This window comes from Xiphophorus couchianus, chromosome 9 (assembly GCF_001444195.1).
Source record: "Xiphophorus couchianus chromosome 9, X_couchianus-1.0, whole genome shotgun sequence".
In the NCBI taxonomy this organism is placed as follows: Eukaryota; Metazoa; Chordata; class Actinopteri; order Cyprinodontiformes; family Poeciliidae; genus Xiphophorus; species Xiphophorus couchianus.
The window spans coordinates 27,343,749-27,356,707 of record NC_040236.1 but is presented as its reverse complement, the minus strand read 5'-3'; the positions used below and the strand labels follow the sequence as shown (position 1 = coordinate 27,356,707).

At 36.0% G+C, this 12,959-nt stretch overlaps 1 protein-coding gene across 7 annotated transcripts in view; it reads right to left on the bottom strand.

The window, feature by feature from the left end:
• LOC114150848 (cAMP-specific 3',5'-cyclic phosphodiesterase 4C) overlaps positions 1–12,959 on the bottom strand; it is a 124,385-nt gene that overhangs the window by 18,342 nt on the left and 93,084 nt on the right. For 4 of the 7 annotated variants that reach the window (XM_028027573.1, XM_028027576.1, XM_028027572.1 and 1 more), the window contains 5 exons: positions 5,143–5,334; positions 4,035–4,076; positions 2,042–2,078; positions 414–487; positions 284–333 (listed from right to left, as the gene is read on the bottom strand). In XM_028027573.1, the coding sequence (XP_027883374.1) occupies positions 284–333; positions 414–487; positions 2,042–2,078; positions 4,035–4,076; positions 5,143–5,334 (395 nt within the window). Of the gene's footprint in view, positions 1–283; positions 334–413; positions 488–1,139; positions 1,323–2,041; positions 2,079–4,034; positions 4,077–5,142; positions 5,335–12,959 lie in introns of those variants that run through there. The other 3 variants (XM_028027575.1, XM_028027574.1, XM_028027577.1) reach the window with 2 other exon arrangements.

Below are 12,959 nucleotides of genomic sequence, written 5' to 3'. Positions count from 1 at the left end.
GTAACCTTTGATCAGAGTTAATTAGGAAGCTTCACACACTTGATTGTTTGATAGTAAATGACTTTAACCAAAACTAAAAATGAGAAAAAGTTTTTTTTTTTTTTTAAAATTATCATTCACATTCTTTAAAATAAAAATTATAAATTCTTTCAGGGGATGCAAACTTAAGAGCTACAAGCCTAGACACAGCTGAAAAGAAAAAGCTGTAATAAAACCTATATACTTTAAAACCAAACACGTTTATCTGCAGCTACAACTTCATAGAGTCCCATCATGAACTGACCTGAGAGACACGGTTTGCAAAGCGGCGGCTGACTGGCGCTCGATGGTCGTCTGGAGCAGAAAGCAGGGGAAGTTTTGGTAAAATTAACAAAACCATCCAGCAGTTTGTCATTCCTTAACTCTGCTCTTACTTGTTCACGACACGATCTTGGAGATGCGTCAGAGCAGCGACGTTACTTCTTACTGTTCGTAGACTGGCCAGAACCTACAGAAAGCAAAGAAAGCTTCTTAAAGGAGTATTACAAATTTTTTGAAGACATGATACAACCACACACTTCTGTATTAGCGTTTTTACTCTGACAAAACAAAGATCAATTAATCAGTTAACAGCTTGTCATAGCAGAAACCCTTTTTTCTCAAAGATTTTGCAGTTGTTTGTGCAAATGTGATTGTATGAATCTTTAAATTAATCAGTTTGCACTGGAAGATTATTTAAAAAGAAGTTTACAGATATTTTGCTGGAAATCACAATAGATTACAGTCCTTAGAGAATGAACAAACACATATGGGAAAATTAAACGTGGAGTTTGTGGTCTAAAATGTATTATCATAACACCTCAGTGTTTTGCCTTTTTCTGTACAAATTTACTTTTCCAAATTTACTTTTGTACATTTGTTCTCTTATTTTGGCAAATGTTTCAAAAAAGTTTTACGGTTTTACTCTATTAATATTGATTGCATGCGCCTTGCATCCCCACAGGATAATGATGCCTCCTTAATGTTTTTCTTGACCGTTTTTTCCTCTTATATTGCTATTCTTTCAGCCAGCTAACCTGCAGAGCAAATAAACAGTGGGGGTGGAGGATGTTAAATTGTCGGTACAGCAAATAAAAGGTTTAGCAGTTTTGATACCTTACCTTTTGAAAGCCTTGATGTCAGTAACCGGCCCGTCTCTATTTAAATTTAATGGGCTATTAGACATTATCTTTAGGATTTAAATATCACTGGTATTTTTTAGTACCTTTTGTGCATACAAGGTCTGTAAAACAGTCCCTACAGCAGGGGTCTCAAACTCCAGGCCTCGAGGGCTGCAGACCTACAGTTTTTAGATTTGCCACAGGTACAAAACACTGGAATGAAATGGCTTAAGTACCTCCTCCTTGTGTAGATCAGTTCTCCCAGCCTTGCTAATGACCTAATTATTCTATTCAGGTGTGGTGCAGCAGAGGCACATCTAAAAGTTGCAGGACTGCGGCCCTCAAGGACTGGAGTTTGAGACCCCTGCCCTACAGTTTTTAATTGGAAAATTTCCAGCCAAAATGGTCAAAAAGTGAATTTAAGTGACTGCTATCTCCCACCTGCAGGTTGCAGTATTTCTTACTTTAGCTAAACTGCTGCCTTATCCTCACTTTATGTCAAGAAATACTCTGATCGATATGGAGAATAACAAAATGCCACATTATTGACATACATAAGTGGATTATATCTGTGTCTGCAGATATCAAGCTAATTAGGATTGTTAAATACTAAAGATTTGTGTCCAATCTGTTTGTTATTTTTTCTGAACTTTTTTGCTTTGATGAAGATTCTGGAAGGCATTTAATGAGGAAAAAAATTATAGAACCACACGATCAGTGATTTTGACTGCAAAAACTCCTAAAGGGACTGTAAATAATGCTTTTATGGTTCCACTAAGGGCTTAATTAACACATCTATCAATAATCGTCTTTTCCAGACTTGATTAATGTTAGATGTCCTACATTTCTTGATCAAATATGATGAAAATCAACTTTAAAGGATAAGTAATAATGGGACTAACCTGTGCAAATGGAGTCACTATCATGTCTTCTCCATGCCTGAAACATCACACACAAACATCTGGTAAAAAGTCATGTAAAAGGAAAACCATATGAACCAAGATTCTTAAAGACAAATAGACAATAGACAAATAGACAGTGCGTGAGGATATTGGAGGAAAGTTGCAGTTTGCTGAAAACATGTTTGATCTGAGCTTAACATTGGGCAAAGGGAAAGGTATTATTTACATAAATGCAGTTCATCTCAACAGCTGGTGAAGCTTTAAAGGGGAGGAAGTTCTAAAATTACATTGACTAAATGTCTTGAAATGTGAAAATCCAGAGTCTGACTTGTGTTTGTTTCAGCTCAAAAATCACACAAGGCCTCGGAAACAGGTTTGTGTATTAAGAGCAGGCGAGGAGCAGCGTTCATGCTCTGAGTGCTGCGTGAAAAGGTGCCACGGCATGCACCTTAAAGGGAAAGTTCTGGCATTTTTCTGAAGCAGGGCTTTCAGGTTATGGATAAAAAATATCTTCCCTGCAGTTCCTACGCATCTTTGCTCTCATGAAAATTTTAAAATCGACTTTTGTCATACTAAAACACCTCAAATACAATCTGCAGAAGCAAAAATGTTCGATGTACAACTTCTCCTAAAAGTCTTCACACCCTTTGGATTTGTTCACATCTTGTTCCGATGCGACCAGAAACTACAGTGAGTTTTATTCTGATTTTATGCGACAGAACAACCTTAGTACTGCATAATTGTGAAATGCAACAAAAAATACAGTATGTATTTTTTACTCTCATACCCCTAAATAAAATCCAGAGGAATAATTATCTTTAGCAGTAACCTGATTCAAATAGTAGCTATACGTTAAATAAATGCCTTGATAAAGTAATTAATGTGCCAAATATTCCATCGCAAATAAATAATAATAATAACTTTCCCATCTGATTTTATTGTGAAGTGTAACAATGTGTAATATATGTCTGTCATTTTCATTTAACATCATCACTGAAACAAAAATAAATCCATGTATGATTTAAAAAAGAAGGTAAAATAGATTAAAAAAATTTCAAAATGCAAAATATATAATTTTTAAAAAAATGTGACAGTGAATAGAGAAATCATATCAAATAAATATTGAAAAAATGTGAAAAAATAAATAATAACATTTAAAAAACTATTAAAACTATAAGATCGGAAATAAAATGGAAAATTAAATAATAGTGATATTGTTAAATTAATATTGTTGAATATGATAAACAATATTAATTCATATTTTACTGTAAAATCAAACAAGATGAGGAAGTTGTTTTTTGATGCAATTATTGGCATTTTAATTGCTTTATCAAGTCATTTATTTATTTGTATTACTACTGTATTTTACGGTCAGTTTTGGCAAGATCCACCTTCCATATAGGACTGGTGAACAAAAAGATTTGCAGCTGAAATTGCAGTGAAATTTCAGATTATTTCTCTCCTTGTCTAAATCCTTGGATATTCTTTTATAGGTTAACTATGATATAAATCTCAAATCAGTAAATAGGTAATTTCTGAAGTGAGAAATAAAAACTGAAATAAAACCTATAATTTTATCACCATTTCACAGTTGTGCGCTACTTTGTGTTTGGTTGTATTGCACTAACTTTAGAGACTTTTGGAAAGTTGTGTCTTCTCTGCAGGCAGAAATTTACTGCACATCATAATCTTTTATAACAGAACTCCACTTCAAAGAGTTGAACTTTCACTTTAAGCACCTTCATACATCATGCTGCTGGGAAAATTAAGCCCGTCTGTGCATCACGTTTTAGCAAACATTTCTGAAATCAGTGCCAAATTCATTCTCCTAATGAAAAATGAAATATGGGTGATTTCAGTTCTGTTGAAAGCTTGCTAGGACTTCATGTTCAAGACAAGGAGAAGTGGAAGCAGAAGGGTCAGGATACACGAAGAAGCCCAAAGGGGACAGACAGGAAAGCAAAAACACAGGAATTTTCACACGTTGTCTCACCGAGGTAGCCAATTAACTTCCCAATGCTTCAATCCTTCCTCCCTTCAAAACAAAGGAGCAACAGCTATTGGTGTTCGGGACCCTATTCATACAGTGAGCAGCTCTAAACAAACTCTAGCTGCACAGAGAAATCTTTGTGTGAACAAATTAACATAAACTGAGGGCAAAACTTTAGTCTGCTGAATCTTCAGTTGTGTTCCTAAAAAAATGCAAAATAAAACCTAAAAACAAAACATTTAAATGAGAGTAAAATGTAGAGACGCAGGTTTAATAATAGTTTTTAATAAAGTCTGACTTGCAGATTTAGTTTTTAGATGTAAAACTTAAAAACTTTCCTGCAGGTTCATATTCAGCTCTGGAAAAAACTAAGAGGCCACTGCACTGAACCCCATTGAAAACCTCCTGGTTATTCCACCAAATGTTGATTTCTGAACTCTTCCTGAGTTAAAACATTAGTATTGTTGTTTCTAAATTACTACATTTTTGCTTGGAATTTCAAAGACATGTTGTCAGTAGTTCATAGAATAAAAGAACAATGTTCATTTTACTCAAACATAAACCTACAAAGAGTAAAATCAGAGAAACTGATCATTTTAAGTGGTCTCTGAATTTTTTCCAGAGCTATTGTGTTAAAACTGGCACTATGTCATGACAGGACAGTATGAGAGCAATAAACTCCTCTGTCTTCTCCCAGTTCTAACTGGAAGCAACCAATCAGAGCCAGGAGGTGGGTCTTATCGCTGTCAATCATACTTTTGTACACAACACTGCGCTAACATCTGCCAGGAATGCTCAGGCTAGTTAACATAATCACTGATGATGGCAAATTAACAGTTTTCCTGTAAGTGTAGGTTATTTTTCAGCTATTAGCACATTTAGCAGCGCGTACACGAGTTAATTTGACACCGCTAAGACCCTCTTCCTGGCTGTGATTGGTTGTTTTTGGTTGGGAACAGTGCATTTCTGCAGACGGCTGATAATTTTTAGTGGTCTCTTAGAGGTCTCACATCCTCTTTTAGGCTTTCATGACGACAAACTAAAAGAAATTAAAACGTAGCTGGTTTAAATGAAGCACAGTTAGAAAAACGCAGCATGTTTATTTACTCACAAGTCGCTGGCAGTGGACGAGTTGCGAGACATATTTTTGGGCGACAGGTCGAAGTCTGAGTCGGAGCGGTAGAGGAAAGACTCCCGGCGCTGACTGTGAGGGAAGTTGCCCTGAAGTACCAGACCGGATCCCGGGCTCGTCTGAGAGTCCAGTGGACTGCGACCCACCGACAGGCCATTCTCCACATCAAAACTGCAAAAGGAGAACAAAATACCCAACAGTTACAACACAGTCTGATTTTTCATGGATTTTTAACACGTTATTACAATTTTAACCAAATTATGCCAAGTTAATCTTCATATTGGGTCAAGATTGCACCCATTTGGATAAATATGTGGAAATGCTGAAAATCTGCAAGTAATCTTTTCAGCTGAAACAATTAAAGTCTGACGTGGTGAAATAGTGGAAATAAATTATAGGTTTCCTTACTGATTAGAAAACTCAAATCTTCCATTTCCAACTATAACAAGTTAATAAAAAGTTGAAACAATAAAAAGGTCATGTGATTCTGAGGGTTGGTGTGAATATTATTGTTCATTACTTTGGTTAAATTTGCAGAAAATCATTAAATCAAACAATTTACAGTTTTAAAACAACTTATCTGACTCTGTAAAACATTTGAGCATCATTTAGTTGTGTCTACTGTCCTCTACTGTTTAAGTCAAATAAATTTATAGTTTTAGATTTTGAATCTAAATGTCAGTTTGTAAAAGATAAACTTACAGAAGTAAGTTGTTTTAACTTTTTATTAATTTTGTCAAATCTCTAAGAGTTAAATAAACTACAGTTTTTAGGTTAACACTTAAAAAAAACTGAAAGGAGAAAAAGACAGGAGTGTGAACTATTTCCCAGAATGCTTAGCGGCATGTTTATCCTGAGATGGAAGTGCGTTACATTGATCTGACTCTTGCGTTTTATTAAGGCAAATGTGTATTTTTATGTCCTGTTCACACTAAATGTTCATTAGTTCATTATCAGATCAGAAATTTAGTTTATGAAACTTGAAACAAGAATTTAAATTATTCTAAAGTTAAAAAAGTAGATATTTTTACTATTATGTTATTGTTATTGTGAGTAAAATAACAGAAATAGCTCTTTAACCAGGTGAGGGAAGTTTTTTTCTTCTTCCATATTGTGAAATAATTATCTGGTTTAAATTGCAGCATCAAGTTAAAACCCACAATTCAAGATTAATGAACTTACAAAATGATGTTTAGACAAATTGTCTCTTGTTAAATCGACTTCGTGAACTTTAATTTCTGAGCTAAAACCAAAACAATTTTCTTGTTGACTTAAATTGCGTTTTTAAGGCAGCAGGTGGATTTTCATGTTGCAGTTAAACCACTTTGAAATGTTTTACAGTGTATTAACACAGTTTTGATGCATCATTGTGTCAAAGGCCCAGATGTATGTGTATAATTGCAGGAACTGACACACATGCATTGGAAGCACAACACAACAGAAATTGCGAATGAAGTTCGAGAACCAAATGGGAAAGTGAACTTATGAAAAACGCCCGCCCGGTTGCAGAACGGGTCACCTTGTGATTACTGGATGTTCGCAATCAAACATACACATACGCACATCTTTCTGCCCGCTATCTCCGTGTTGACGTCAACACCGGCGCGTTACATCAGCACATTATGACCTAAAAACCCCGGCACCAATGATAACAGCTCCAGTACGGGTCAATGACGGTTAGGAGGAGAACATCAGAGTTTAGCAACTGGATTTCAAAGGTAGGATCAGAAACAAATCATTACTCTGCATCTTTCATTGGGTCTGGTGTGTTCAGTCAAACACTACCACATCTTCTTTAGGCTGAATAAAGACAGAAATAAATTCTTCTGATCAGGATTTAGAATCTGAACACCCATTCACCCATTTTGTTTGCTTTAAAATGCTAAAAATAAATGCAAATGCTTTAAAACTCGGCATGTGACTGAAACACTAAACTAAACGGAAACCTCAGCAGATCTTTTGTGCATTTATTTCAGTGCGTTTCTGTCAATGGGATCCATTCTTGGGATCTGTTCAGCTGCTCTCCTCCCTTCCCTGGTCATATCAATAGAAACCAGAGCACTGAAGTTGCCTCTCTGGCTATTTTTAGTCCTGCCTGCAGGGCTTCACCAGTAATAGTTCAGATAAATGAAGGAGTGCTATTATGCAACTCACTGTGAATGGACCCAGTCCAATTCACAGAAGCAGATAGAGATGGAGAGACGAGGAGGAGTAGCTGTGAAGGCTGCATCCAGCACACTGATGCGTTTAGCGACTCACAGTGGATTGGTGTGGCGAGGCGGAGAGAGGCGGGGCTTCAGCAGCAGGGTTTACCTCAATGACAGCACCCACCCCCCCACCGCTGCGCTCAACAGCCGCACCACACTTTCCCCTCCCTTGGATCTGTGTAGTGGGCCGTGAAAGGCTCCATCAGAGGAGCCCAGTGACGTCAGAGGCTAAAAATAGATCTACGTGACAGGAAAGAGGTGAACTGGGAGACTAGTGGCGATGCTTACGTAGATACGCCCCCTCCCCTCACTCTGCAGGCAGCTGAGATGATTTCTCCTTCAAAGCCATGTTTACGAGAGAATCTATTTTTAAATACTACAAGGTAACTCCGAGGAAAAGCTCACCTCCCGACATCTTTACAGATTATTCCCTATTTTTCTCCTTTCATTCATCTGTCTCCTTTATACAGCTTCTCTTAGCCACTCTTACTTAAATGAAGGGCAGCATACTTTATTGTTGATACATGAATTTTGCAAGAAAAGGTAATTCGGAAATAAATCTTAGAACTACAGAAGAGGATTTGGGCCATTGACAAAAAAAACAACTAATTCTGACTTTTCTCAGAATTTTGACTTTTAAAGTCAAAATCATGAGAAATAAATAAACAAATGCATTATTGTTAAACATACATACATGCATAGACAGTCACAAAAACAGATTCATAAGTAAATTCAGCATTTCAAACTTGGAGAAAGATAAACATTATTTAACACAATTTATTAGTCATATAACTTATTTAAATGATGGTTAAATACATTTTTAAAATGATTTCTTCCACAATGTTATTGTGTTTTAATCCGTGCACTCATAATAAAACCGTAAAATTATAAAACATAAAAGGCTGCATATTTTCCATAGAATGAGAATTGGAATCAATGTTTGCCTTCAGATTTTTATTTGCCATTTATTTCAGCAAAATCCAGACCTAAAACTGATTTTTAAGACAATTTTATCACAAATTAATGTCCTAGTCTTTTGTTAATGTGTCACATTTAGCTGTAGAAAGAAATTCATGATTTTTGTTTCAGCTATAAAATGTCCAGAACTAATTTATCAGTCATGGTGAAGAACAAAGCAGCACGTCAACAGCCTTTTGACGGGACCACAGCGCCCACTAGTGAACAATATGAGAAACTGCAAAAGCTGACGTTGTGTCGTTTTCACTCGCAAACGTTTCTGTCAGCTTTTGTCAACCAATAAGAGACAACAGGAGATTTGTTAGGGGAAACATTTAAATCTTATGATCTTTATATCTTCTTTGAGCTTATATTTCTGACTTCTTTTCAACACTGAAAGCATTCAGACCGACAGGAAGGCCGTTTCGTTTAAAACATGCGTGACCTCGGCCGTCTCCTGCCTTCTGCATTGTTCTCCATTTCTCTGACGTACATTACAGCTTTTTTCTTGCACGCTTTAAGTCTATTTTACTAAACTTTCCTTTCCCATAAACAAAGAGTTGCCTGAACACCCACATCCTCACCTCCCCGTTTTGTTCACAGGATGTTTAGCTTACAGCCTGAGGAGGAATTATTCTCTAGAAAAGCTAATCGAAAAAGTTGTGTAAATCTGTTTTTATTCACTTTATATCAAATTTCTTTCCTGACTTAGGGTTGTCTATCGTGATAAGATGTTTGATTAATTTACACACAAACAAAAATCACTAAAACACCAACAAAGAATCAGAGTGGTTCCATTAAAAATAAATAAATGTGTAATTGTTGCAACCACAAACTTTACAAAGACATCCTTTTTTTTTACAAATCAACATTTTTAAAAGATAAAAATCTGGAGGTGCAGCCAATCTTGGTATTATTCTAGAGGTTTTTGTTTCCACCACATCTGTTTTTCTAGGAAGCATTTCTTTATGGAAACTAAGTCAGGCTTGATCACATTGGATAGTGAACCTCTGGTACATAAACTCACTGCAAAATCTCAAATGGACTTAGATCTGGACTTCAACTAGGCCATTTTTTCAGCAAGATATAGGACTATTAACAAAAACATCTATCTGTCTAGTTTTAGACAGACAAAGCTAATCTAGTTAGATTAATTTTGTTTTAATCTATCTATGAAAACTAAACCGTCTCGTATTTTGAGCTGTTTCTTGTTAAACTAATGCAAATCACAGTCGTCCAACTTGAGTCATCTCCTTCATTTGGGATCTCTGTTATCAAAGCTTAATCTTATTTCATCTTGAAAAGACGTCAAATGGGAAAAGCTCCATCAGCTCCAGTTGCTGTCCAGCCTTGTGTGTTTGTGAAGAGGCTCCTGGGAGCCGGAGCTCAGGGATTTAAGAAACTTCCATATATATATGTGAAGAATGATTCAGAAAACGACCATCAAGGCCAGAGGGGCTTTATTTATGGGGAGATGACACAGACAGAGGGACAAAGGTCAAAACTCACACACACATACTGTTCCTCCTGTGTCTTTTCTTTCCTCAGAGCGTGGGAATTGGCTGAAGGAGCCTGAAACATCACACCAGGAAGGCCAGGTTAGCGCAAACCATCGCAGTGAGATCCTGCCAGCAAGTTTAGCGTTAAATATAAAAACACGAGGATGCACGTGTAAAGCATGCAAGTGTTTGCTCGCTTTACGCCTAAAGACCTTTGTGCATTTGATCTGAAAGCAGCAGGAAAACAAGCCGCTTCCCCCTTCATCCAGTGCAGTGCCAAACAGATCTCTTCCTCTCACTCGTTCGTCCTGAACGCTCGCGCTTCTCTGTGTGTTTAAATGTCATCGCGACTGCACACACAAAAGAGGGTGGTCAGGCCGCAGGGTGGCAGAAAAACAAGCACCGTGGTTATTTCTGTCGATCTCAGCGAAGTGCAGAAAGAAAAAAAGACGGCAAAGTTCAAACTGTCCTTCTCCTCTGGAGGCAAACTCAGTCATCCACCTTTAATCTGCACCTCAGCTCAAACCGGCGGCCATATTCCCACAAGAAATCCTCTAATTTCCGATGTTCTGCATGTTTTGGCTTTCAGATAGATCCAAGTTTCTCAGAGACAAGTGAAGTTTCCTGAATTATAAGAAAACTCGAGATCTAAACATGAAACTCTTACAGAGGTTTCAAAGCTCTGCAGATTCGTATTTACGCTATTTCTGCCACGAGGTAAAATAATTTTTAAAGTGTAAAACCTGTCAGATAAACATGAAGCCACAGATATGACAACGAATAACAAAGTTAATGAAGTAAAACTCTGGAGAGAAAAACCAAATGTTTCTCTTTCATCACTTTGTTCTTTCTATTATCTGTCTTCCTCCTGTTCTTTATTCCACTGATTTTTATTATATTTTGAGTTTTTCCTTTAATTTTTTCTCCTTTTTTCCCACAATTTTTTTGTTTTTCTTTCAGTTTCTCCTTTTTATTCCTTTATCTTTCTCTTTTCTATTCCCATGTCTTTCCATCCATTTGATTCTGTCCTTTATCTCAACTTCCTCTCTTCCAGGTAAAGAACAGATCAAAAATACTGGTCATCTTGGAGAAAACTGAACTTTTCCAGCGATTTTATGTTTTTTTCCTACTAATAAACACCAAACACAGATGTTAACAGATTCCTGATTGCCTTTTTATTTTTTTAGATATTGTTAATAACAATTATAGGTCATACAAACCAGCTTGCTCCCAGCTGGAACATGAACTCAATCTGTTTGGGTGTTTGACGTACCTGCAAACTTCCATGAAAGGCCGGCTGCTCTTTCTATTAACCTGACCAATCTACTGTGGTTTTCTGTTCAAACGGAGCAAGCAGTTTGTGTCCAACATCTGATCACAGAACAGCTCAGGGCTCTAAATATAGACGACAGGAGTGGAGCGGTGCAGCCAGTCACAGCAGCTGGGGTATTTATTATTTTTCTGTCACCTCCGACTTAAAGGTGGAGGATTGACTCTTGCCTAAGAAAAGAGCAGACGACTGAAGTTTAAAAACAAAAGATTTGGTTTTATAAGGACCAAGAATACATATTCTGGTATTATTACTAATTTATTTTAGTTTAAAATGAAGGTAAGAGTTGAAAAAAATACAACTTTCAGTGTTTAAAAATCTGGATCTGTTTACTCTGCTCAGCAAATAAAGTTACTGTAGTATATCATCAGAGTAAATCATTATAAGCAAATTATAAATTATTATAAGCAAATGCAGTTCAAAATAAAGAAAAACATCTAAACAAAGATGCTTTGTCTTAAAGCAGCTGAGAGCTAGGAATAAAAAAAAAATTGCTCTTTATCTTCCATGTCAAATTCCATATTTGATTCAAACTTTATCAGTTTTACAAAAACTGTGGAATTTATAGAAGGAAAAATAAAAACATGGAATAACAGACAGATAAACTGGATAAAAAGACAGATGGATGGATGAACAGGTGGATAGATTGATGGAAAGATGGGAAACTGTTTTAACGCAATCAGAAAGTTGTGGGTTTTATTCCGGCCGATTCTTCCTCATGGCAATCAATACAAAAATCTGCAGATAAGATAGATAGTCTGCAAAAACACAAAATCTAATCATGTATTTTTTCCTGGTTTTTATTGCATTGTACACTTTTCATCAAGATATACAGTAGATACAGTGTTTTAAGTGAATAATCATTTTAATATTGATGAAAAATAGTTTGTTTCACTGGCAGATTATTACACTTTATAACACGGGAAAAATGTCTTGTTATAAATTAAATAATCTGCCGGTGGAAGTAGTATTTTTAAAATCAATAATAAGGATTTACTGACTCAACACAAGGCTCTGTATAGAAAGTAGGTAAATAGATGCTATTTTAATCGAGGAATAAAAAAACAAAGCATATTATAAATGGTTGATACGCAAATCATTATGTAAGCATTTCATATTAGTCAAAATCAATAATTATTGATTAGATGTTTTTTGTTTTAAATATTTGAAATATTGTCAAACCTTTCCAGTTTTCACTCCAAGGTGGGTTTTTTTTAAAGCAGTTATGAGGCACAGTGGCAAAATCTGAAAGTTACTCAACAGCTCGTTGCTAGGAAACGAAAGAGTGGGAGAACTAGTTGAGCCCACCAACCTAGCTTAGTTAGTCGTGAGCGGTCAAGCAGCAAAAGCCTTTCCTCTGCCTACATCTCCCAGAATGCTGTGCGGTTCTGAATCGGAGTTCAGTGAAATTATTGAATATTTTATCAGACGAATCTATTGATATCGATCATGTTTCTATCATGATATTGTTATTGATCAGGATGCTTATAAAAATGGATGTTTTTCAAGAGCAGTATTTGTGTTATATAAAAAATATGGAATAAATAGTTTTTCTTGTCACTTTTACTGCTTCAAACTCAGTTTCATTTTGATGCCCCTGACCGGCTCTTTAAATGTTCTTAAAGGGCCGGTTGTGCCAGAATGTATGGATAAAATCAATTAATTTGATTTTATTAATATCACTAAATAGTTGTTTCAGAATTCAATAAGTGTCTCTTAAAATTAAATATTGAACATCTTTTCAGACTGATCAGTCCATCCAGGATTTTGTGATTGTTTTTGTGTTTGTTTATTTTCACACAA